Here is a 27,828-nt window from a genome sequence, read left to right on the forward strand (position 1 = left end):
TAACCTTGGCACGTAAATTCGGACACATATACCACTTATCCGTGTCTTAGGGATCACTCATTAAAATATTTTGTTGATACCCTCTTAGGCACTTTTAATTATTATTCTTTCACAACACGTCCTCCCCACACGACCAGCTCCGCAGTCTTTCTGGCGTCGTAGCACACCGAAGAGGCATTCGGTCTCTTCGGTGGGGCCCGATGATGAAGCATGACACTGACCAGGTCGGTGTGTGAGGGCCTTCCTACTCAATTAGAGTGATTGTGTTAAACCCTTCTATCATTTGCTCCATATTCGTGGCAGTCCTGTGACTGACCAGACCTCTCCTCTTTTGTTGTAATACATTTAACCGGGGATTAAGAGAGTGTCCTCGATTCTCCCTACCTCTCCCTTTGTTGACATATATCATCAAAAGACCAACATTCCTGAATGTTTAATTTTTGTGATTGTTAGTGATGCAGGACTGGTTAAAGAAACTTAAACCAAATGTTCCCAGTTCATTGAAAAACACTATTGACTTTCAGGGACAAAGACAAAGTGACTAAAGCACCACCATACGCAGTTTCACATGTCTAAGGATATTCCCCAAGAGGGGGGGCGTGGCCAGCAACATGGCCGACTAGACGTGCCTGCATAGAGCTCCGGCCGAGCCTGCACATTATCCGGCATTCAATATCCCCCAAGACCCAGAAAAGCCGTCCAACAGTACGGAACTGGAACCCACCGACCTGATACGAGCCGCGGTGGTCCCGAAACGGAGTCTGCCTCGTCTAGCTCCGGTGTGTAGAGCGGACACCACTGCCCCCCGGAGTCCGAGATGGCGGCCTAGGCACCTGGAGGAAGCGGCGTGCGCCGAGAGCCGGCGGTCCAGCGGACTCTTCTCGCGGGCTGCTGGAGGCTTGACAGGGTGGACACCGGCCGGGCGGAAGGTCGCGCGCCGTCTCCGCCGGACAACGGGAGCGGGACGGAGGTGACTGCAGACCACCTACCCAAGATGGCGGCCGCCATGGCGGTACTATGCTGACTCAGGAGAGATCCCCACATTGATCCCACCACCGTGCAGCAGCTGAGACCGGGCACGGAGACGAAGCGGCGGCGAGCCTGATGCAGAGGTGAGAGACCCGCCTACGCCTGGCACCTGACCCGGGGATCGACCACAGAAGCGGCGCCCGCCTTTACCAATATGGCGGCCGCGCGCTGAATGACGAAGGAGGGACAGCTATCAAGCCGCGGAAGACCACTGAGGCCTGCCTGGAGGGGGAAGGCCTGCTTGTGCTGCCCCGGAGACCCCGCGGCCCATCCCGGTTCGGGAGTGTCTGGAGGGCGCCGCGACCCCCCTGCTGCCAACACTGCACCGCCTGAGCCTGCAACACAGAGGCGGTGAGACTCCCGGGGGGGGGCCGCACACGAGGCCCGGGCTGAGGAGTACCCCCCTGGCTTCCCAGGACCAGCGAGTGGAGGTGACGGGGCCCCCTTCGGAGTTCACCCCAGCCCCAGTGAGGAGAGACAGTGGGCCACAAGTCCCGGAGGTGAGCCCAGATTGGCCTGGCATTGGGGGAAGAGGGGGTACGCCGGAGGTGCCACACCAGCGTGGAGGCAGCACAGTACGTCACGCCGAAGGGACAGGCGATCGAGCCACACAGGGTCTCGGGGGCCCAATGGGAGTGAGTGGGTCGGGCCCCGTAGTCCTGAAACCGGCACCCCCCTGAGGGGAAAAAGGAGCGGCTGACCGACGCCTCGGCCCACCCAACCACAGCGCTCTGTTGCCGGTGCCTATGCCCTGAGACCCGGGCTAGGGGGAGAGAAGGCTCCTCCAGAGACACAATAGGGAGACCACTGCCCGGCTGCCGCACCCGAGACGAGATGTGTGCATGGTCACAGAGTCTCTAGGGAGGCGGCCCAAGGGAACTGACCGGTTGCACTGTAGCTCTGCCTCTGCCTCAGACGCACGTCCGACCACAGGGGTGGCACAGCAGAGCGGGGATCTGGCCCAGCGGCGTCCGGCCCCCAGAAGACACAGGTATGGGCAAGAGGGAGACATTACCCAAAACGGCGAGCAAGGGCCCAATGGACAATTTCGCAGCACCGCGACCTACGGTGGACCCACAACCCACTCACTCTGGCGCACGCAATGACACCAACATGCTATTGGAGGCCATACAGGCGTCGAGAACGGATATCCAAGCCTCACGAGCGGCCCTGGAAACTAAGATAGGGGAGGTAGGGTCCGAGGTAACACTGCTGCGCCAGGACTTTCGGAACTTGACAGACAGGGTCACGGTGGCTGAGTCGAGGTTGACGGACAATGAGCAGTCGGTCTCTGAACTTAAGAAGGACATGGCGGAGCTCCAGGCCTCCCACCGCCAACTCCTATGGAAGGTGGACGACGCTGAAAATAGGTCAAGACGGAACAACCTACGCTTTGTGGGATTTAGAGAAGGGATTGAGGAAAGGAGCATGACCACCTTCCTCCTGGACTGGCTCAAAAAAACCTTCCCGACGGCACGATTCTCCTCGTGCTTTATCATAGAGAGGGCGCACAGGGCGCTACTGGCCAAGCCACCGGAGGGCGCGAGACCACGACCGGTCATAGCGCGATTCCTAAACTTCGCGGATCGGGATCTGATCTTACGAGAAGCCAGGGCTATGGGCGAGATCCGCTTCGAAAATACCGCCATCATGATTTTCCCGGACTACAGTCAGGAGGTCTCGAAACAGCGCCGCTCCTTCGACGCCGTAAAAGCCAAACTGAGATCCCTCAGCATTCAATACATGCTCCTCTTCCCGGCCAAGCTCAAGGTCATCTATCAGGGTAAAGCCATCTTCTTCCCACACCCGGACGACGCATGGCAATGGCTTGAAGAGCGCCCTATCCTGACCAGTAGAGAGGCGGCGAGCCGGGCGGCGCTCGACCGGGAACTACGGGAACGACCGATGTGGGAGAGGCCGAAGCCACAGCGTCGAAGATTGAGGAGGACGCAGAACAAGACGCAGGGGACCCCATACAGGACGAGGAACGTCCAGAACGAGAGACGAGGCAGATCGGCGTCACCAGGTACCGATTCAGTGGCGGGCTCGAGAATGGGTGGCCTGAGAAATGGAATCCGCTCAGAAGAAGAAGATGCGGAGGAATCGGAAGGCCGAGCATCCGGGGAGGAGGAGGAAGACACAAGGAGTGACTCGTTACACCCTCTGGCTAAGGAAATCCAGCAACTGGAACAAGACTCTACAGGCCGTGAGGGTCAAGTGGACACACAAGACTCACATTCGTGAACTGTGTTGTACTGGGAACGGGAAAAGATGGCGGCTCGGCGATGCGGAGCACGCAAGTTGGCACACCCCCACTACTGTTTTCTGTGTTCTTAACACTGGTTACTGTTGATTGAGGGTGGGATGTGTGGGAGGGCGACAGGCCTTCTCCCACGGATAGTTGAGACCCGGATGGGGATGCAACTGGAAGGGGAGGGAGGTGGGGTGGGGGGTGCGGGAAGGGGTTTGGTTACAGTTTACCTCATGTTGGGGTGTTGGGATGTTGGGAAGGGGGGAGACAGATCACCAAGCAGCGGAGTCGGGGAGGGTCACACTTACTACCATCCGGGCCCCAGGGCCCGGCCTTGGATGATCACCGAGCAACACAATGGCAGGTACACTAACTGGACCACCGCGAGACGGCCCCGGGGTGAAGGCGCTCACGTGGAACGTGAACGGCCTGGGCTCCAAAATTAAGAGGGGCCTGGTCACAATCTACATTAAACGCGCAGCGCCAGACGTTATCTTCCTTCAGGAAACGCATTTGAGAGGGAACAGATGCGCTTTCTTGGCACGAGGCCAATACGTAGTTCTAGCACATGCGGGGTACACCATGGACTCACGGGGCACGGCCATACTCATTAGAAAAACGACCCCTTTCACTGTAACGCGCACATGGTTAGATCCACAGGGAACATTTGCAGGGGTGCAGGGGACCTGGAGGAGACGTGGGTATACGCTGCTGTCGGTTTATGCCCCACCCAAGCTTCAGGCACGCACAATGCAGGAGGTCACCAACATACTACTGGACACGGCTGACACGGTGCAAATCATAGGGGGGGGATTTCAATGATGTGATGTGCACGGCACGAGATAGGTCTAGCAGCTCCCACACAGTGACAGCAGACACGGCGCTTGCACGCCAGATGAACACACTCGGCCTCACTGATGTTTGGAGGTGGCTCCACCCCGCGCAGGCCGGTTATTCTTTTTTCTCCGGGGCACACAAAGTCTTCTCAAGATTGGATTATATCTTCACCTCGAGGCAGGAACTATCATCGGAGGACCAGACCGAGTATAGGGCGAGGGGCATATCAGATCACTCCCCACTGTTCGCACACATAGGACGAGGTGGTGGGAGAGGACGGCCTCACTGGCATATGTCGGCATGGGACATACAGACTCCTGAGATTCTGGGTGGTATCAGAGCAGATATTCGAGTGTTTGTGGCAGAGAATGAGGGCTCGGTACAGTCTAGGGTTACACTGTGGGAGGCCATGAAAACAGTCCTGAGGGATCGATTCCAATCCAGGGTGGGTGAGGCTAGGAGGAAACGTAATGAGGCTATAGCAACTGAAGAGGCGACCATACTGACTCTGGAGGCCGAATACCACAGGTCAAAGAGGGAGGTAGACCTTAGGAAACTGTTAGATGCTCAAAAAATTTACAAGGAATTAACCACGAATGAGGCACGCATGCAGGCCCTGGCCACCCTCCACCGTCTCTATGATGTGGGCGACAAATCAGGGAAACTTATGGCCTGGCTGAGTAGGCGGGAGAGGGCGGCCAGGTGGGTGGACGGGATCGGACTCCCCGGGGGTGCGCGGGCGTCCATGGATGACTCCATAGCGGAGGCCTTTGCGGCCTACTTCGAAGACTTTTATAGGGCTAGAGACCTCGGGGACGCGGAGGTAGTGCAGGCGTTCCTGGGTGATATAGAGGTCCCTCAGTTGACCCCCGAAGACAGCGAGGCCCTGGAAGCCGGCCTATCCCTCGACGAAATCACGGAGGCGTTAGCGCTATTGAAGCCCGGGAAGGCGCCGGGCCCAAACGGTTTCCCGGCGGAGTTTTTCAAACGGACGGGGGACCTCCTCTCCCGCCACCTGAGGGGATTGTTTGTCGAGGCGTTTGACGCCGGGCGTCTCCCGCCAGATTTGACCCTAGCCACCATAGTCCCGATCTACAAGGAAAATAAACCCAGGGAGGAGTGCTCCTCCTATCGTCCGATTTCTCTCCTTAATATCGAGACCAAACTATTGGCCACCATTTTGGCGCGACGCTTGCGACAGGTCATTACAGATCTAGTGCACCCAGACCAATCTGGGTTCCTCCCGGACAGGGCCACCAAACTCAACCTACGGCGTACTCACAATTGGCTCCAGGAAGTTTGTGACAGGGATGAACCCCACTGGTTCCTCTCCCTGGACGCAGAGAAAGCGTTCGACGCGGTGCATTGGCCCTTCCTGATGGGCACCCTTGAACGCTTTGGGATAGGGCCCAAGTTTTTAGGCTGGGTGAAGCTGCTATATTCGAACCCCAGGGCGAGGGTGCGGGTCAATGGAAGGCTCTCCAGGGAGTTTGCGATAGAGCGGGGGACACGGCAGGGGTGCCCGCTCTCCCCGCTCCTTTTCACCCTCACGATTGAGATCCTGGCGATCCGCATTCGGCATAACCGGGATGTGGTGGGGTTTCACTGGGGGGAGTCGGCCGCGGAACAGGAGAAGATCTCCCTTTACGCTGACGACGTTCTGCTGTATATCACGGACCCGGCTAGGACTATCCCTGCGCTATTTAAGGAATTGGGGGACTTCGGGGCAGTAGCTGGACATACAATTAACTGGCACAAATCGGTCATGTATGACCCGCAAGGGGCCCCTAGGGGGGAGTGCCTGCCCGACCACCTCCTACACACCACAGAAGGCTTCCGATATCTAGGGGTCTTTATCACCCGAGATGCACGTCGATCATATACAGATAACATAGACAGGGTTCTGGTGGCAGCGAAGACGGAGATGGACAGGTGGAGACAGCTTCCACTCACCATCCTGGGCAGGGCCGCCCTATATAAAATGATCCTCTTGCCGAAGTTTTTATATGCCCTCCAAAACGAATATTACCCTCTGCCAACTCCAACTATACCGAAAATCCACGCTGACCTCCGCTCCTTTTTGTGGCTGGGGAAACAACCCCGAGTGGCATTCACGACCCTGCAGCGCCACCAGTACAGTGGGGGAATCTCGCTACCTAATTTGGAGGCATACTACTGGGCTGAACACCTGGCCCCCATTAATGAGTGGATACATGCCCCTGCAGACCACCCCACTTATGCACTGGAAAAATCCAAATGGGGCGCTAAGACGGTGCTCCACTTCCTCTACGGAGGGAAGGGAGGACGTACGCTTCTCCCGGCGACTAGAATTACCCTGACAGCATGGCGTAGAGCCACGGTAAAAATGGGATGGCAGGAAAGACCCACCCGTCAAACCCCCCTGTGGTCGTGTAGCTGGCTGGCCGAGCTGCACAAACTACGGGGATTCAAAAAGTGGGATGACATTGGCATCTCCACGATCGGGGATGTCATAGCGAGGGGGGAGCTAAAGACCTTTCAGGCGCTACAGCAGGATTTTGGCCTCCATAACACCCAATACTTCAGATACTTGCAATTACGGCATGCGTGGGGGGCACAAAACATCTCCCTTACTGACATTCCCCAATATGCGCCACTCGAGGGGCGCCTGCTCCAGGAACGGATACACAGGGGGGCGGTGTCCATGACATATAAAACACTGACAAACAATACGTTGGGAGACTTACAGGCTCTGAGGGAGAGATGGGAGGGTGATGTAGGCACATTAGAAAACCTGGATTGGGAGCTCATCCTCATGCACCCTAGAGAAGTGGCCATAAAGTCGAGGCTTCGCCTCATCCAATTCAAGGTTCTACACCGGGCCTACTTCGACAGGGCAAGACTCTTCCGGATGGGGAGGGCTACTAATGCCTCCTGCCTAAGATGCCAACATCCACTGGGTGATTTTTTTCCACATTATTTGGGGTTGTTCAGTGGTCCAGGACTATTGGAATGAGGTCTTCACTGAATTGTCAGCGGTATTGGAGGTGGACATTCCCAGGGACCCCAGGCTGGCACTCCTGGGCATGTCAACTGAGGTGGATGTCACGCGGCACTCACTCATCTTTTTGTTGCTGGCGTTGGTAGTAGCCAAAAGAGATATAGCGAGAATGTGGGGGGCGCCAGGAAGGCCCAATTTGGATGACTGGAGGCGTGGCCTGGACATGTACATGGCGGCTGAAAGGGTTACGTATAAAACGCGGGGATGCCCGAGAAAATTCCGCAAAATCTGGGCCAAGTGGCGGCACTATCACGGACTCGAGTAGGGGGGTGAACCGGTGGGGGGGGGGAATGCGGGGGGCGAAATTGATCACTGGGGTGGTCTCATGTGTGACTGGTCTGAACCTGTTGAACCTGGAAGGACTGGGGTGATGAGACGACATATGTTCACGACACATGCCTTGAGGAGTGAGGAGGGCATGGGGATTGGGTGGTAGAGTGGAGGTAAAGAGGGCGAGCTGCTTGGGGGGGGGGGGCAGAGGGCGGGAAGGGGGGCCTCAAATGGTGGTCTCTCAGTTGCCCGGGGGTGTTTACATGGAGGTTGGGGGGGGGGGGGTTCGGGGTGAAAAGACAAAACACAAATTGATTATGTCATGATAACTGCCCTGTATGGATGTGTTCCAAAAGTTGCGCATAATACGGGGGGTGCGGAATGTTGACGCTCCCCCGTGATGGCGTAATGCTTTTATTGATGATCCGCATGATGCAACAATAAAAAGACATTTCCAAAAAAAAAAAAAAAGGATATTCCCCATGAAAACTGCTATACAGCAAAAAAGGAAATGGAAGACAGATTGGATAAACAGTAAAATAAACAAGCATTTGCAATGCAATCGGTCTCGCATTAGGAAAGTGTGAGCTATTGGTATTGTAAATGACACATTTTTTAATATGTGTTGGCTTTGAAAATATATAAATTAATAGCATCGTTATTTACAAAGCCAATAGCTTACACTTTCCTAATGCGAGTCCTAGTAGCTATGGCAATGCTTGTTGGTAGCAAGCATGGACAGTGCTGTTGTGGTGCTGAGTGATGATGTGGTTGGGCTTAGTGATGTGCTGGTGTCCCAGGAGTGATGCGCTGGTGTCCCAGGAGTGATGCGCTGGTGTCCCAGGAGTGATGCGCTGGTGTCCCAGGAGTGATGCGCTGGTGTCCCAGGAGTGATGCGCTGGTGTCCCAGGAGTGATGCGCTGGTGTCCCAGGAGTGATGCGCTGGTGTCCCAGGAGTGATGCACTGGTGGCCCAGGGTGATGTGCTGGTGTCCCAGAGTGATGTGCTGGTGTCCCAGGGTGGAGTTGGAGGGTGGAGTTGGAGGGTGGAGTTGGAGGGTGGAGTTGGAGGGTGGCGAGAAAATTAACAATCTTTTAGTAATGGGAGACCTACTGCATTGCAAATGAATCATGGCACACGCAATTGAGAAGCAAAGAGCCTTGGGTGAAACGAAGGACAAAATGACGAAAAGACAGCCAACCTGTGATGAGCAGTTGGGAGAGTGTAAGATGGGGAGAATGAATACGTAAGATGAAAGGAGGGGTGGGGATGGGAATCAAGGAGTCTTGTGGGGAATTAAGGGAGCTTAGGGTAAGGAGAAGAAGAGAGCTTGCAAGGAATGCACGGACAAGACGAGGGAAGGAAGAGAATGCATTTGGAGAATGGAGGGTCAGTGAAAGACCAACAGAATGAATGTACAGGGTAAAGGGAAATGGTGAAAGATGATGAAAACCGAAGGAGCAACTAGGACAGAATGACAACCTACCATAAATGGACAACAGAGTGAGAAGGAGTAGAAACGTGATGGATGTACAGAAGGAGAGGACAGGCAGGGGCATGTGGTGAGTGTAGGCAGAAGGAGGTTGTGTTGGAAGGAGAGTCGGGGGAGGAGAGACTGAGGCTCTATTTTGGCAGGCTGACATGATTAGAATGATGTGACACGTAGAGTTCATGGCTGAAAGGGTATAGAGTGAGATAGAGAAAGTCTGCAGGGTGAAAGAGACGGGAGTACAATAAAGAGAGACAGGACATTATTGAGCGCAGGTTACGGTGAGAAAAGGGCACCCCCCAGCGGCGAATGTAGAGACAGGGTGAGAAGAACCTGATGACATCCCCCGCATCATCATTCATTGAATTAATTTAGGGAGGTGCATAGAGAGAGAGGGCGTGACACAAACTGCTAGTGTAAATGCTTTTTTTGTGGTTAGAATAGAGATATACGAGTGGGTGTGCATGAAACAAATTGAAACGTAATTTTGGAAGGTTGTTTTTGAATTCTGTTAAATAAAGCCATCTTTTTTTTCCAAATTTATCCTTTTAAAATAAACGAAACGTTAGTTTAGAGCAGGCATCATGAACATGGAGAAAGAGGGTGAGAAGCTGATCTTACCCTGTTTTGTTGAACTGCATTGCAAAGTGTACACAGCATACAAGTGCTGTTGAAGGAAACTAAACGCCGCACCCACCGGGTTTTGGTGTATGTGAATAAAAGGGAGTTGAATTATACATCAAAATGCAAAATGACATGGACATACACACTATATGCCAAGTTACATACCGACAAACAATGTGTTGTAGAGATCTGTGACTGGCTGCAGCTAGACGTATGTGCTTCTCCCAGACTCTTGGGTACTTTGCAGAGTCATATCAACTGATTGTCCTTCTGGATCAAGTGTACACATCAGTCATTTTTAAAAAGAGAACAGGACGATGAGCACAGTGCCAAGTAAGAGCACAGCTTCTCATAGCATAGAAGGATGCAATAACTCCCAATACTCGCATGGCAGCTAAAGACATGGCAACTTACAACAAAACAATGCACTTACTGAGGCAACTACTAAAGGCAGTGTGAGCTCAGGTAATTTAAGCTGACAGCAGCGTTGTTGCTGTAGTGGACCGCAGAGGACGCACCGGAGGGGAGCAGGGCTACTACAATAATGGAAATGAATAAAACTTAATTGAGCATTAACTGACCAGGGTTGAGAAGGAGCAGAAACAACTCGGTATTGGTGATATTACTTACTAATAGGTCGTGAGGCCTGGGGTGCAAGGCGGCGAGGAAATAGACAGGCTGCAGGCATGCGGTCAGGTTAAATTAGAAGTAAATAATGCACGCATTGCTAGTGTGCAGGCGCTTTGGGAGAAGAATTAACGAAGTTAATGAAAGCAGCTGCCGCGAGTGAAGTAAAAGGAAGGTAACGTATAAAGGGACTTACATTGAATTGGTGCTAATCGGTGGTGGAAGCGTGTGGTATGACCAGTTGACTTGACAATCTAGGCAGGGAATGCCTTACTTGGAGTATTTTTGCCCACAGAGTTGGCACTGGCAAAAAAGGAACAGGCAAAACAAACCAGTGGTGCGCGCGCACCACAGAGGAGCAAGGCCGGGAATCGAAAGTAGTGGTGTGCGCGCACCACAGAGGAGCGGGGGGAGGGAGAGGGGCAGCGAGGCGAACGCGCGCTGGGGTGGAAATTAATAAAACGTAATTTAGCATTAACTGACACGGGTTGTAAAGGAGCAGAATCAACTCAGTATTGGTGATATTTTTTACTAATAGGCCGTGATGCCTAGGTTGCAAGGGGGCGAGGAAATAGACAGGCTGCAGGTATGCGGTTAGATCAAATTAGAAATAAATAATGCACGCATTGCTAGTGTTCCATCGCTTTGGGAGAAGAATTAACAAAGTAAACGAAAGCAGCTGCCGCAAGTGAAGGAAAAGGAAGGTAACATATAAAGGGACTTGCATTGAATTGGTGCTATCGGTCGTGGACGCTACTTTTTTGAAAATACAAATGCTGCAGCAGTGAAGCTTGTACCCTGTAGGTGCCCATGAGACCTATACATGGGGCTGTTGGGGGTGAGAGAGGGGTCGGGCAGAGTAGCGAATGGCTGTGGATGGAAAAGCTTCTACAAACGCTATATTTTTAAAAATACAAATGCTGCTGTGAAGCCCGCACATTATAGGAGCTCGCAGGACCTGTGCATGGGGTTGTTGGGAGCGAGGGAGGAGTTGGGCAGAGCAGGGAATGGCTACGGGAGGGAGGAGGAATGAGGGAGTGTTGCCGCTTAATTGAAAAAGGCTCCATTTGTGCTCAGAGGGTGGGGGAGGGCTCATAATGCGGAGAAGGAGGGGGAAGCAAAAACAGCTTCAAGCAATAAGCCGTGCAAAACAAAAGATAGGCGGCGAAGCTGCAAAAAGTAGGTTATCCATGCTTCCGTTGAAAGTGTTAGCCTGTGTGTATTAAAGATAAAACATGGTGTGCATTTTGAAAAAACAAAACGTTTTAGCTACACAATGGGCTCTGCGTCATGCTTCCCGCTTGAATGCCTGAAGTTGAAAGGGTGGGAGGGGAAGTGAGGCCAAGCGCGCGCAAGTCGGATGGGCCTGGCGCCTCGGGCATGTTTACTGCGAACACATGGGAATGCAAAGCCATTAATCAAGCAGGATGGCTCTGTCTGCCTTCAGGCCCAGTAGCGCCTGTTGTCTGTTTACTGCGAGAATTAAAGAGGAAAAAAAGACCAACAAGCATTTACAATGCAACGGTTTCGCCCTTGGAAAAGTTTGAGCTATTGGCATTGTGAATGACAAACTTTTTATTTATGTGTTGGTTTTGAAAACAGATAAATAAATGGCATTGTCATTTACAATGGCAATAGCTTAATCTCTCGCAAATGCCATTTTAACGTTCCAAGCACATCAGCCAGCATAGTGAGGCCAAGCTGTGATAGAAGACTGTCCCGGGAAATATGGCCCCTCAAAACTAAAGGCCTGCAATATTAACTGGACTCTTCCCAGGAGCGACTCGGAAAATAGTTGTTCTTGTTGAAAGAGATAACAACTACAGCACTAATACTCTGAAAAGTGGTCACCATGGAGAGAAAGCAGACAGAAAAAGTGGTAAACAGAGATTAAGCACCGCACCGAGTCTTGTCCAAAGACACCGCTTGTTTTTTTCCTTTCATTTGTAAAAAAAAAAAGTGAATTTATTATCCATGCTTTCTTTTACAAAGTAGAAAAAAGAGCGATGCAAGAAGTAGAAAAAAGAGCGATGCAAGAAGGGTCTGGAGAAATTTGGAGCAAATATACTGGCATCTGACCAATAATATATTGTATACATAAAACTGTCAGCTAGCCAGAGATATTTCCTCAAGCCTTATGAAGCATACTCGACTCTTTGGAAATCAAGGACCTGCCTGCAAATGAACAACTGGTCTGGCAACACTGATCAACCAAACCAGACCACCTTCCAAGTAGATAAACGCTTTTGGTTGAGGCACGGAGAACAGAAAATGGGAAACTGCTTGAGGACATAAGCTGGTCCAGACCCTATACTCTTAAATGAGCTGTGTGACAGAGATGCTGCGGATTCCTTCTAAGGCGCAAAAAATCCAGATGATTGTTATAGATGTGAATATTAGCTCCTGAAAGGCTACGTAGACGATGATGTAAACTCATAAACCATTAAATGAAAATGCTGTCAGGCTCTCTAACCCCTCCTTTATGCTGATATGAGATATTAACAGAAAATACATATTTAGTTCAGTAATATTTCTCTATTGCAAGTAAAAGTGAGCAGTAGAAATAGAAAGCTTGTGGAAAGGTTAATATAGAAAAAAGGGATATGGGGATATGAAAAACAGTAAATAGGACAAAGTGATACGAGTGACTCCATGAAGAGATTTGTGCAAAGACTCCATTTCTTTTTGTGCAATCGACGGGAGGGACTTTTAATCCCATCTTCCCCTATTGACCACATTGTGTGATCCTGGACTAATCACTATATCTCTTGCACATACAATCAAGCGAATCGGAAGCCCTGTGTAATAACTACATGTTTACATGCAGCAGACGCAGGCTTGGGGCAAGAAGTCTTTTTTTTGTGTATTTTCAGGCTGTGTTCTCCTGCTCTCTGTTTCCATTAGGTTCCTTTCCGCATTCCTGTTCTGCAGCCCCCGGGTCAGTGGTGGACTTGTTATTTTGACTTGTGTTGCTGGTGCCTGCCTGTCTAGCCTCCACCTTGCCTGTAGCCGGGCAGGAGCAGGTGTTCACGGAAGGAGCTCGGATATGGGCTCAGCCGCCTGGTCTGCTTGTGCCAGAGACAGACTGGCATACATGCAACCCACTGGAATTATGCAGCAGTAGAGGTTCAAAATATGTGGTAGAGGTGGCTAATTTATGTAGCAAGAAAAGTCCAGTGCCATGTCGAACTTTTTTGTGGCAGTATTTCACTATTTTTTTTAATCTGCAATCACCAGCAGAAAGGCCACCAGACATGACGTGCCAGTAGTGTGGCCATGAAATCCAGACATTCCATCAGACTGTCACTGTCTGTTTTCTGATTGCTGGGTTGGGTCATTAGTAGTGTGTTAAATAAGCTTTCTTCGTGTTTGTTTGATTGTTAGTGTGCTGTAGTGATTTGCAGTGTTTGGCGTGGGTAATCGGAAGTCTTTAACAGTTCGGGGAAGTTATGTGTAGTGCGCGGCTGGAAGTGTGTCTCTGATGCAATTAAGAGCATTACTAAGAATAGATTAGGGTCATGGAAGGATCGGGTTTGGGACACGAGAAAGGGTTGTGTAAGGGTTAACGGTAAGGGCAAGGTTAGAAATGTGGGTCAAAGTTTTAGTAAACTAAGAGATTATGGTTAGGACTTGGGCAAGGGTCAAAGGTTATGGTAAAGGTTGAGATTCACAAATTACAATTCAAAACTTTTTAGTTTATTAATTTTTTAAGGGAGGGCTGAGTATCGCACGTTTGGGAATAACCAGGACAAACACTGATTTTTAAAGCACATGTGGACATTACCATTGAACAGAACGGAAATAATTTAAAGATACTTGTACAGGAGTTGAGTACTATTCACAATATGGATTCGCATGAAGAGTGAAAACGAGCGGGATGCAAATTCCTCCGTTACCTTCTTCATGTACTGTGGCAATCTGTTGAGCACTTCTCCGGTCTCCCTCTTCAGCATGGGAGACCGGCAACGTCCTCCGCTTCTTCCGGGGCTCCCTCCAGGCAGGCCACGGGAGCCCCGCGTGGCCCGCCATCCTTCTTCTGGGCCGCCGTCTTCCTTCTTCCCCCGGGCGGAGTGGGGCGGGCACTTCCGGCCGGCCGCGCTAGGATTGGCCGGCCGGCTAGTCACTTCCGGGTCACCCTCAAGGCCCGAAGAAACCCCCGGGCGGGGATCGAGGAGGAAGGGAGGGAGGGGGGAGGGGGGAGGAGGAAGGGAGGGGGAAGGTCACTCACCTCCAGACCTGGGCAGCTAGGAACAAATAAGGAGACCCGTCCCGAGCAGCAAGGGAGGTGCCGGCAATGCCGGACCAGATTCGGGGGCGTTCCCGGCGTCGCGTGACGTCGGCAAAAGCCAAAGAATCTCGGGAACGCCCCCGAGTCTGGTCCGGCCATGACGGACGCCTCTCTGTTCCAATGGCTAGCCTCCATTTATGGAGCTAGACAATGGGACAGGGGGGCGTATTCCAGAGTCACTACTGCAATCAAGAGATTTCTCTGGAGGCGGAGCCTAAAGGCTCCGTTCCCCAGCGAAACCTAAAAAGGAGAGAGACATTCAGCTAGTAAACTGTAATATGTGACGAATGTACTATTAAAAAACTGCTTTAAAAAGTCATTCCCGTTGTATAAATTACTAAGAAATATTCAATTGCAGAGGCCTTTTTACATAAAAATGAATGTTTATAGTTTTTTTCCGGGGAGCCCTCTTGTCTACAAAAGAAAGTAGAATTTCACTAGATATCATGCACTGAAGCGTTTTGTCAATGACAATGTTCTGAGTAATACGGTTATGTGGGTGGCTGGCCACTTTGCAGGTTGGGAGTGATCTGTGGTTGACTAGCTTTATGATTTACAAGGGCTGACTGCTGCATAGCGGCTCATTGCGTGTCTGGTCTCAAATTATATGTGTGCGCTGGCTAAATTCAGAATTGTATTGTATGTTAATGCCCATGTCAAACAAGCAGAGCAGCATGAGTCACAGCGATTTGGAATAAGTGTCTAGTGAGAAGTACAGGCAAATGAAACTAACCAAAAGGGAGGGGGGAGATGCGAGCAGAGCTCTTGGCATTTCTGTGGGGAGGAGGGGGAAGGAGAAATGCGAGACACGGCCTAGCGGCCGTGAAGTGTGAAGCAGTGGGCGGGGGAGCGGATCCCGTTGAAGCAGGAGGCAGGCGGCTCGGGAGCAAATGGTAAAAAGCACGTGCATGAGCACATGCACTCGACGAAATCCGGGATGGTTTCAAAGCTTATTTGGTCCACAATACTCTCGTCTATTTATTCCTTGCAGAATAGAATAGTCGAGACCTAAAAAGCTGAAACCATGAATATGCATGGTTCGACAACTGTGAAAATCAAAAAGTGGACAAAACATAATAAACCTACAAAGGCACAACATGGTTTATACATTTTCTATTTAAAAAAAACAAAAAACTTAAATAGCGCTCATTACTAAGACAGGATTTTAGATGCCATGTGCTTCACAAAGGAACTTCACAAAATATCCTGGAAGATAGCTTGCTTCTATCAGACCAATAACCAGGCTTCTGTCTAAGTAAGAGTATGGAATCAGCCTTCATCTCCATTTGGGTGACCTGAATACAATGGTGGATAAAAAACTGTGTCAAAGCACCACTACACCTTGACCTATAGGCAGCCTTCAATACAGCATCATGAAACATTACTACTTAAGACTAGTACTTAAGACTAATTGGGATCAATAGAAACATTATCAATGGAATCTCCTTATATCCTATGGAAAGAATATGCATTAATTCTGTACCTCAGTTCACCTTGAAACTATACATGCTGTACAGGTCCAAACTTCTTGCTACTCCACCATCCACCCAGAATTCTCAAATCGTGCGGCCTCAGGTTAGAACTATGCAGAAAATTCCAAAACTGGAAAAACCAAATGACCTTGAAGTCTGTAATGCAGGTGACTAGTTCTGAGACGTGGACCAATAGATGAAAAACACCATCAAAAACAATTCTAATTTGAGGAAAGTGGATTAACTATGATAAACTGACAGGCTGGCCAGAGGACCTAAGAGCACCACCCTTAAGCTAACCAAGTAATAAATTTCACACCTACAGGACATTCCAGCCTATTTTCCTGTATTTCCATTTCCCACAGAAGACCTCTTTCTGTTAGGAGATGCTTTTAAAGAGTTCAGAACACCAACCATTCCAGCTTTGAATGCGTACCATTGGCTTCCCTATAGTTACGAAGACTACTTTCAAAATTCACTTCAGACACGGCCAGAAAGGGAAAGCTTATCTAAATACGAAGTTTAAGAGACAGGCAGAAAAGGACACTACGTTCAAGATTAGCATCAGCAACAATCCTTCCACTCAACGACAAGGAATCCATTGGTGGCACACCGTTTCTCATCCAAGGCACGAAATTAAGCAACTCACATCTTGCACTGATATGAGCCATCCACAATCACCTGGAATTTAAGAGGATGGAAGATCTGTTTTTCCGGCATGAAGCTACTGGAAAAAAAGACCAGTATCACTCTGCTTCGCTAAACAGCAAGATAGGAACTACAGAACCCTGCTGACTATCAACATATACACTGAAGTCTCATAACGTAACACAAATGTCATCCCTTAAAAACAAGAGATTAAACTTAAGAGCCATTGAAAGTTAATTTTCTGCACATCGCATTATCGACCGATCTCCCTCTTGCCGGTCCCAGCCAAGATTGGAGACCCACCTTAATTCCCATTTTAATGCCCACCTGAAGGACCACTTACTGCCTGATGTGTCTCAACATGGATTTAGAAGCCATCATAGTATGGAAACAGCACTTACTACTGTTTTTAATAATATCCGTACTAAAGTGGAAGATGGGCATACTACTCTGCTCGTTCTACTTGACCTTACCGCTGCCTTTTATACCCAGTCTCCCTTGAGGATGGTTGAACGACTCAGGGAGATAGGGATCGGGGGCTCGGCTTTGAGGCTGCTCTCCTCTTTTCTGAGTAAAAGGGCCCAAACGGTTAAATTTGGCCCATTCTACTCGGCCCCCAAATCCTTGTCATGTGGTGTGCCTCAGGGTTCTTCCCTGAGTCGAATGCTTTTCAATATTTACGTTGCACCACCTGCAAAGGTTGTTCGATCCTTTGGGTTGGAGGTGTTGTCCTATGTGGACGACACTCAGAGAATGGTCTCTATTACACAGAATATCAGGGACTCTGCCTTAATTGTAGGAACTACAGTCTCCTCCTGGATGTTGAAAAACTTCATGAAATTAAATGGAGACAAAACGGAGGTCCTGGTTTTCAGCAGTAAATTGGACATTTGGTCTACGAATTGGTGGTCTGCCAGTCTAGGTGCGTGTCCCTGTCCGGTTTCACATGGAAATAATTTAGGGGTCTTCGTTCATAATTCACTTTCCCTGGATCGTCAGCAGGACCATATCAACCTGTTTTGGGATCATTAGGGTTCTTAGAAAAATTCCTCATCTTCTTTCTTATGAAGCACGCAAGCAGGTTGTTGTTGCACTGGTAACGTCCAGACTGGACTATTGTAATGCCCTCTATTTGGGCATTAACAAGGGTCTAGTGCGACGTTTGCAGCTGGTGCAGAATGCTGCGGCTAGGCTGGTGATGAATCTTCTGAAATTTAATTTGATTACAGCCTCCATTGGGTAACTGCATTGGTTGTCTCTCGACCAAAGGATCCTGTTCAAGTCTCTCTGCCTGACTCAGAATGCTTATTATGGATCAGGCCCAGAGGGAATCAGGGCGATGTTCCTTCGGTATGTTCCTAGTAGACCTCTTCGCTCCTCAAACAAAAACCTGTTATTGTCCAGGTTTAAAAAGTCCAGGTGGGTAGGTAGAGCCTTCTTCTTGGCTTCAGCCAGGCAGTGGAACGTCCTCCCGGAAGTGCTTTCTGGTCAGGCATCTCATTCTCTCTTCCGCAAAACCTTAAAAACCTGGCTCTTTTCACATTTTCCAGTATGAACATGCTGTCTAGTTCACCCTTCTCTTTCAGTTTTCATTAGCACCTTGATGCGCTTGGGCTTAGTTTGCGCTGTATAAATCCAATACTTACTTTCATCAATACCAGCCACAGCAGCAAGAACTGTTATAGACATATTCAGGTTGCAACAAAGATGCATCTCTCAAGCTAATGCAGAGGTCTGGCCCGGGACCAGGATTCAATTACCACCTCGGTGGGTCTTGGGCTCAATTTCCTCAGACCTGATAATTCTCGCCTCGGTGCCTATTCTAATCATGGTTCCTGTTAGATCTGGGGGTCTCTAGTTGGCTGAGGTAGGCACCTTAGACCAAATAGGGACCCTTGCATCTAGTCAGGGCACAGGGGCACACACTGTAGATAAACCCTGCTCCCTCTAGGTAGCTTGGCTCGAGCAGTCAGGCTTATCCCCAAGGCAATGTGTAAGTATTTGCATTCAGTTACAATGACCCCCCAATGTACACCACAAACTGAGACCACACAGGTGAGTTATACATAAATAACTTTTATCTAGTTTTGGCACTGTAAATAAAATCACATAAGCATCGCACGTATTTCTCTTATCACTCTTCTTCTTGTTTCAGGTAGGCACTTGTTTTAGGAAAGTTTCAAAATAGTCTCTAGTCTCTCAAAAATAGATCGTGATAGAATGACTCCGGTGTAGGAATTCAGCACTCAAAAACGTGCTTCCTAAACTGTACTTGGCCCTAGCAGGAGCACCGCTCCTTCTACTCAGATTCCCTCCTTCTCAATGGGGAGATCGGGCACTTGTCGTTGGTCCCCGTGTCCCACGCTCAATGCGGGACCTTCGGGGGACGATGCGCACGCCCAAGAATACTTCCGAGGCGAACGTAGTCACTTGCACAGCCCCAGCGCTTCCTCTGCAGCCGGTGTCAATACCCGGTGCTGGGGGCAGGCGATCTCTCTCTCTTTAGGGTTTCAGACTCACCCTCGCAGGTACGATCGTTGTTGCAGGCTTCAGGTGCTGAACGCGGCTTCTCCAATCCGGTCGCGGCGTTTGCAGGCTTCTCGCTGACGTCGAGGAGTTCTCCGGAGTCAGCCACTCACAGCGCAGCTCCAGGGACAGCTTCCGATGACGCGGCGGCACTTCCTCCAATCGATGCGCAGCTCACGAGAACAGCTTACAGCAGCGGCCAATCACAGCGCGTCTTCTCCGACGAGCCTCCAGGCAACAACCAATCAGGTCGCGGCCCCTTCGTGCATCAGCCAAGGTGCCGATCAGTTTGCAAGTTGGTTTTGCGGGCCCTAGGCCGCGGCGGCGAAGTCCGATGGCAAGAATTTACGGCTCCCGGGGTCACAGGTCACGCAACTCCGCACGGAGTGCGATTTACCCCCTTGGGAACACCGACAACACTTCTTCAGCCCCACACGTGCCGATGAGCACGTCGAACAGTGGTGCAACTTGTAGGGAATCTTCAGCGCGGCGCTCCTAGACACTCAGAGCAGCCAGCGCGCCCCACACTCTATCTCTTCCGATTCTTCAGATCGAACCCACGCTTCCAGGAACATACAGCAAGGCAAGCAGGAGGGCACAGCAGATCTTAGTGAACACAGCAGTTTCTTCTGGGGCAACCTTTGTAGTCCTGGGTTGCAGACAGGAGGCCAGCTCTTCTCAGGCCCTTGGATATTCACAGCAAGACACAACACACAGCAAAAGTCTTTGTAGGTTTCAAGCAGGGTCACAGCACACAGCAAAGTCCCTCTTCTCCTCAGCTCAGTTGGTTAGCAGAACAGGTCAGCCCTTAGAGCACACAGCAAGGCAATCTTCCTTCAGTTCTTCAGTCCTTCTTCCAGCAGAGGTTCCTTCTTGATTGTTGTAGAATCCGATTTTCTGGGGACAGGGGTCCTATACTTATACCCCAAAAAAGCTTTGAAGTCCTTTGAAGTACCTAGAAGTTCTTAGAAGTTCCTTGTGCATTGGACCCTGAACCCTTGTCTGATCCCAGATCTGGGTGGAGTGGAGCACTTCGTTATCTGATCTTCCTGGTTCCTTTCAAGGAGAGGGGCAGTGTCGTCAGCCACCCAGCAGGAGGTAGAGCCAGTGTTGTGGCAGGCAGGCACATCCCTAGCTATTTCCAGGTGCTACCTCCCCCTTCACTTCCAGATGCTAATACCAGCACCCCATCAAAGGGCGGACTCATCTAACCCCCTGGGGGTTTCCTGCTCCTGTCACTTCCAAACCAGACAGTCAATCCCCAACCATACCCAGGCACACAGGAGGGTCAGGCAGGAGAATAGCGACTTCTCTAAAAGTACTATTCTCCCACTCAGGATTTAAAAAACACCCCTCACAAAAGATGGGTTATTAAATGCTGAGCGCAGGGATATGAAACACTCATGTCTTATCTTGTTCCTATGAGGAGTTAGGCTGACAGCCATTGGCCCCAGCCTCTCCCATGTTATCCTATGGAGCAAGATAACCTTGCAGCAGTGAGCACATAAAATGGCTGTTGTTCACTACCAGGGCATGGTACCTGCACTAGTACATGCCCTACCTTTTACATACACCGCATCCTGCCCAGGGGGGTACCTTGGGCCTTCCATAGGGATGACTGATGTGCACAAAAAGGGAAGGGTTAGGCCCAGTCAGTGTGGACACTGACCAGGGTGAGATGGCATTCCTAGAGACTGCAGGCAGGCCTGCAAAGGCAGGCCTGAGACACCATTTTAAAGCTACACATGTGGGTGGCGCAATCAGCGCTGCAGAACCACTAGTAGCATCTGACATCACCAACCCTGGCACACACAGTGCACATTACTAGGGACTTCCTGGTGATACAGATATGCCAATCAGGTATATCCAATCAAATATGATATTTTACCTTAGGAGCACTTACACTCTGACACTGATTAGCAGTGGCAGAGTGGCCAATACATCTAAACCAGCAAAACGAAATTCAGCATATCACAAATCCAGGTAGCAGAGGAAAACTATAGGGGAAGAACTCACGCCAAAGATGTCAGGTCTAATAGGTCCCACTCTGCAACTCTGAGTAATAGTTTGCTTAATCTCCACAACGGCCCCAACAGCGAAGGGATGCCTGGCTTCACCTTGGGGGTGCCCAGGAGTGGACATTTTACAGGGAAAAGCCAGGAAGGGTTCCATAGCGGTATGCGCTACAGCGTCAGGACACCCCAGTTGGGGTATTAGTGCGGTTTACAAGTACAAATTACATTTACATTACATACCAATATTACTTTCAAAATAAAGGTTTTGTCAATTGAGGTGTGTGACTTTACTACATAATGTGCATCCTGTATGACCCTCACATGTCAGACATAAATTAGGTCTTGCTAGCACATAAAACTGCACATGAATGAAAATAATAAAATATATAAACATTTTCATAACTCCCAGTAGTATTAATCTATTCTGTTGACTATAGAATCATACCATAGTTTTTTTTTTTTTTTTTAATTTTTGAAAACCTTTATTGTGCATGAGGAAAATAACAAATACGGGCCTACAACCATCCGGCCGGCCACGAATACTCAGTTAGCACAAAAGCTTACGTTATGGCGACAGTACTACAGCAGAACCGCAAACATTTAAAGGAAGAAAAACTGGAGGCTGTCGCAGCACCGTGTCACAGAATGAATGAAGGTTAAATTTTAAAGTTTTTTGTTATGCAACTATCGAAGTCAGGCCGTAGTGTTCCGTACTGATAAAATAGAAATTAAGAACAAGGTCCATGCAGGTGGGACACGACATTGGCAACTGTATCAAGCAATTCGTATATCGATAAGCAAGTCCCCGCCAGGCAGGATGGTTACACAATAGCTATGCTACAGAGTAGCACCTATAACCCAGTCACAGTACCACTGCCACCCTACACCCAGCACTCCCAAACATGGGCAAGTAAGGTAAAATCATAGAGGAAAAAAACAGGTCCCATAGAAACTAACAAAAATGAAATATAACCCCCCCACCCTACACACATGCAGAGGCTATGGCCTACCCCCCCCCCCCTAGCAGCGTGCCTGTCGCCCTAGAAACCCGAAATTTAGGAAGAAGAAAAGTCGGAAGAAAGGAGGAGGGACAGCAAGAAAGTGCAGAAAAAAGGAAAAAGAAGACGAAAAGAAAGAAAATTGTCACTCTTGAATATAGGGAGGGAGAAAAGGACAAGCTAATCTACCACTCCCAAAAGAAGAAGGTGGGGAGGAGCCTACTTGGCGTCAGAGCACCCGGGACCCTCGGCCATCCACTGCGTCCCACACTGAAAACCTCCTACTACGAAAGCAACAGTGCTGTAATAAATTGCAACAATAGAAGAGATGGAAGAAGCCATTTCACGATGTGCGCTCACAACATATATAGCAGCAGTTCCAATCCCTGTACAGCCCACACGGAAAGCCGTAGCGGTATTAATTACCCCAATTGCGGCATGGTAGCGGGCACAAGACAAGGCCAGTCACTATTAGTAAAGCATTCACATTTAGAACCCCGGGCCCATACAGAACCGCCCTTCCATCTGCAAGAAACACAACAGTACAGGATAGTCCCAAATTCAAATGGGAAAAAGGCTGCAATTACAAAACAGTCAACATAGCAAAACGAAAAACAGTCTGGGTCTCCGCCAGCCGATCAAACAAGCCGAGGTGGGGGGCCCCTTCAGCCCTGGCCAGAACGACGAAACCACCCCAAGCATGACCTCCTCAGCGGATACACATCCGGCAGAACAAAGGAGCAAAATGGCCGCTCTCGACATGGAAGGAGCAGAAGAGAAGAAGATGAGCGTTCCCAGTCTCCAACAAATTCAGCAGCAAGGATGAAAAACCCCCCCTGCCATGCAGGAGGGCACTCACTCCGGCTATGTAGAAAGAGGGCTCCGAAGGCAACACCCTCAATGGGGGCAAGCAACTGGAAGAGCGATAATCGGAGCTCTGATGGCAGTTGTTCAGGCAGAGTCATAATTCCCGGAGTGAGGGGAGACTTTGTAGCAGTAGCAGCGTCGGTAGAGAGACGCGCAACATTGTTGCCAGGGACATCTCGATCTTCCGCTCGCACTTGCAGCAACACTGTATCCATTGGAAAAGCACACGTAGGCAGTAGGGAATCAGGCAGCCTCGGTCGCTTTATGGAAAGCACAGCTTCATCGATCTTACCTCCCAGTTCCTGAGCATTGCGCCGCCATGTTGCTCGTAGGTCTGCAAGGGCATCAAGGATATCGCCACAGGTCAGGTCACTCTGTGACACCAGTCGATCCGCTTCGCACAGTGTCCCATTCGGATCATCGCCCGGGTCAATTGCAGGCAGGTCCGCGCAAACTGGGGATAAGGGAACAGCCCTCCGTCCATGCTAGAGGGCAAGCGCCATAGTCTTCTCTCCCGCGGATCAACACTGGAGGGAGGGGGGCAACTCCGTTATGGAAGAGCCATCGTCACATCACGAAAGGGCCCGCGGCTACCAGTGCGGGGGGTCATGCATAACAAGAGCCCTCTCGTCTCCTGTGGGTACTGAAAATGCACGACTAGAAGGACGCCGCAAGATGGAGTCCGCCCGGGATAGAGGCAGCGTAGGAGTGGAAAGCGAGGAACAAAGGGATCCCGTTTCACAGATACCCACTCCTCAGCCAGCTGGAGTAGCGCCTCACAGGACAGGACAAACACCATCAACCTTTCGCAGTCGGGTCAGTCTCAAACGCCGGCACCTCCACAGCCCGTCCGCCCGGCTAAGAGCACCAGTGTCCTGCGGCAGCAATCGGCACAAGGATCGTGGGCAGCCCCGGTGATCGGCTAGGTTCCCGAGTCTTCATCCAAATCGGCCAGCGGAGATCGCAAATGAAAGCGATTGTGATCAGCACGTTCATGTCATCGTCTCAGCGCGGTGTAAGTAAGGATTAGTGCCAGGATATCAATGCGGAGCAGACGGCTTGGGGAGCCGGGCGCTCACACGTCCGTCCCGTCCGCCATCTTGGCTCCTCCCCCATACCATAGTTTTAAACGTATAAGCTCATCAAGCTAAATGACGCTTTCCACTGCTTCTATATAACAAAACATTCTCCTCACAAATGACGAAAAACTGTTCCTTAACAAAATTACAACTATAACACAAACAGCATAACGAGTTGTAGCCACATGCATGGAAACAGTACTTAAACAGTCAAGCATCCCATTAACTAGAATATATTAAACTAACATCCAGGATTTGGAATAGGTACTAAATGCTTCAAATTGAATCAGAGTGAATCAGACTGAAACATCATGCTTGATCAACTCCCTAAGAATGTAATCCTGCAAAGTAGAGTGCGGTCAGTTCGCAAAGCACTTCAACACCTTGTGAGATAAAGCAAGTGCTAAATTCCATTATCGTACCATACCAATCCTTCAGAACCGGAGGGAACTACAGAAGACCTTAAGGTCTGAATAGGACTGGTTAAGTACTGTGATACATTTATCTAACACTCATAGCCAAATATATTCAGTACCAGACTACATTTTAGTCATCCTTTTACATGTGCACACTCAAGGATAGAATTACTATTGTGATACACAAGCAATTAAGACACAACTTGCCTCCACTTCAGCCATGAATGCTTCCAATGGGTCCTCTTCGCTATCTGAATCAGCCAGTTTAGATTTAAACTGCAAGCGTGTTGGTGAATTCTCCGCAGGAATGTATGGCAAATCCATGTTCGTGGAATCCTCCTCCTCATCTTCAAAATAGCTACAAGAAAGACCCATTTCTCAGTTGGCACATTCAAGTATTGCATTTTTCATCAGATTTAAAAACAATCCCCTAAAAATTGAGTTACTAGAGAGACCCGTTATGGAGTTACTAGAGAGACCAGTTGTTTTATAAATGTTTCGGCTCATCGTACTTGAGCTCAAATCTGCCACAGACGCTCAATGATTCAAAACAAATTGTGTCTATTAGGGGCATAAAGTGCCATAAGTGGTATGATTTGGAGACATCACAAAATTCCTACTACACTCACAGTGGTTTGAAGATGAAATATTAACAGCAGATAACTTTCATACAAGATTACTTCTCTGTGGTAAATCATTAGCAGTTCTCAAATGTAACAAATGTAGCATGGGTATGTACGGTTATAGATGAACACTACATTACAGACCATCTTAACAGAATATTTCTGATAGGAATGCGTATACATTTTGTAATTTTTCAGCATCAACATGTTGATCAATATACTTTTAGGTGGGGAAGAGCTAACTAGTGAAATCAGAGGTTTTCAAATTCTATGTATTTATTACCTTTACATGCCATCCATGTATAATCCCAAAGACAGCAAAGGAAAAGCAGAGCAAGCTCCATCAACGACAAGGAATAATCTTGCCGGGGGCTCGGGTCATTTGACTAACAGCATGCTGCACGGAGCAGTCTCAAAGACTGGTCCTGACAGCCCAGAGAAATCCCCGTTATACTGCTGTTAAGGCACCCATCTTGGCAGCTAAAGACCTTGAGCTGCGCACAAGGACCGGTGGGATCACGCCGATTGGACTGGGGACATCAGGCACTGCAGTGGTAGCTGCGAGGGGACTGGGCTGCTGAGCTCACAGTCCTCCCTCCAGATGCCAGCTGCTTATGGAAGGGCTCTCGCATTGAATGAAGCCTGTGGTGTTATTGGCGTGTCTGTGGCCCCTGTGGCGAGTTTCATGGAGGTGCAAAAAATTTGGCCCGTGGTGGCAAGGAGAGGACAGAGCAGCGCATGGGTCCTGAGCTTGCGTGCTGTTGGCACAGCTTTGCCCCTGTGACAGATCTGGGATGACTAGACAACTTCGCCCGTGGAAGCTGGCACAGGCATATCCTTCCTCTAGCAACTCCTCATTATGGACTTGCCCCTGGGGGCTGAGGTGGGTGCCCTGCTGCTGCGTGGTACGGGAGATGCCACTGCACGGACGGGCCCAATCTATCCAACATGGTATTTTGCAATCTGAAATGTCTGTCTTCGTTACTATGTCCATTGTTTTTGAAACGCTATCTTTTTTTACGCTATGGCATAACTGTCTGTTACCACACTGGACATAAAGTGAAACCTCAATAAAAAATGAGTTACAACAATCTAAATTAAACAATTACATACAACACCAGCAAGAGAGCAGCAGTACAGTAAAGAATCGTACATCACCTTTCCTCTTACAAAACAAAACTTCCCAAAGTAAGGCAAGTGGTGGGGGGGAGGGAGCACACAAAAAAAACATAATGCAATAACAGCAAGCAAACGGATGATGAAACAAAAATGTGCAAATTAACAAATAAAAGTTGTATGTAATAATCTTTAAAACTCACAGGAAAAGACACACAGAGGACGTCTAGCAATACATGACCGAGGAACATTTAAATCCAACTAATCCGTGGTTACTCTACTCAGGGGCCCCACTAGAAACTAGGGCTGATTTGGACAGAGAAGAGGTTTATGAAGCCACTTTTTCAGAACCTTTGGTAAAATCATAAAAATCACTTTAAGACGGGACTTCTTTGGTCTGGCTTGTTCCAGCTTAGATATGCTGCACTCTCTCGAGCAATCCACCAGGAATTATTAATACCAGAATCACCCAATCTTTTCACACACGGATTTTCTTAGGCTAGTTTTGGGGAAAGCAGTGCCAGACTCCTACTCCACCAACCTTCCCTGCCCAACAACACTGCTACTTTAGAAAATGTGCTCACTCAGACAGGCACATACATTTGGATTCTCTTTTTCCAATCCGGTTTGTTTTCTTACTGAGCACCGAACCCTAATTTCCAGAACCAAAGCCTTTGTGAAGTGTTTTTTCTCAAAATTTTCTATCATGACAATTTTTTTACTTTTAACTCTACCTCCAATATCAAGACTAATTCCTAGATTAGGTGAACTACTTTTAAGATCTTCGAACCAATCAGGGCATAAGGTTCACCTGGGCATTCTTTTGCGCAATAACTTGAAAGGGGATTCACCAGTAGTACTGTGGGGAGTTACCAAAGTATTCCATATTTTTTCCAGCAATATCTCCTCTAAGGCAACAATTGACAATAAAGACGACTGTATGCCCCCTTTAAAAAGCCTATTCAAACGCTCAACTAAACTATTAGACAAGGGAGAATATAAAATAATCTGTAAATGCTTGATGGGAAATCCCTCAATGAACTTCATAGTAAGGAATTTGAAATGCGTACTATTCCCTGTGATTAATTCCTTGTGTAGTCCTTCAATGTCAAAACTTCTTTAGAAAAAAAAAAAAATTCCATAAGATGTATCTGCTGAACAGAATAAGTCTAATTACGCCCACTTCGAAAAGTAATCAACCAGGACTAACATACTTTTTGTTGCCAGCAACAAATCAAAAAACAAACAAAATCAAGTGTCAATTTAACCAATTGATCTTTCGGCAAGGGAACCAAGTGTATCAGTCTCAAAGGTCTTCCAGTGCGTATCTGAAACCAGATATGTAGAACAGACAACATCCAGTTTTTGACTTGTCAATCTAGAGACGGCCACTAATAAAACTGTTTAAGATTGTAAATAGTAGCAGAAACACCAGAATGACCTTCATGATCCACTTTAATTAACATGTCTCTTAAAGCCATTGCTGGAAATAGAACATCACTGGGTAACAGTAACCCATCCACTAACTAAAATCTTTTGCTCAGTTTATTGGTGAATTATAAACTGTCCTCCAGATTTCTCTCCTTTGGCCAACCACACTTTGCATACTTCAA

The 27,828-nt window shown here is 49.0% G+C and overlaps 1 protein-coding gene across 1 annotated transcript in view; it reads right to left on the reverse strand.

The window, feature by feature from the left end:
* The window catches only part of DDX42 (DEAD-box helicase 42), a 401,460-nt gene that overhangs the window by 343,515 nt on the left and 30,117 nt on the right, over positions 1 to 27,828 (reverse strand). The window contains exon 3 of the mRNA XM_086923805.1: positions 24,684 to 24,834. Within this exon, the coding sequence (XP_086779931.1) occupies positions 24,684 to 24,834 (151 nt within the window). The remainder of the gene's footprint in view (positions 1 to 24,683; positions 24,835 to 27,828) is intronic.

This window comes from Lissotriton vulgaris, chromosome 5 (assembly GCF_964263255.1).
Source record: "Lissotriton vulgaris chromosome 5, aLisVul1.2, whole genome shotgun sequence".
Lineage (NCBI taxonomy): Eukaryota > Metazoa > Chordata > Amphibia > Caudata > Salamandridae > Lissotriton > Lissotriton vulgaris.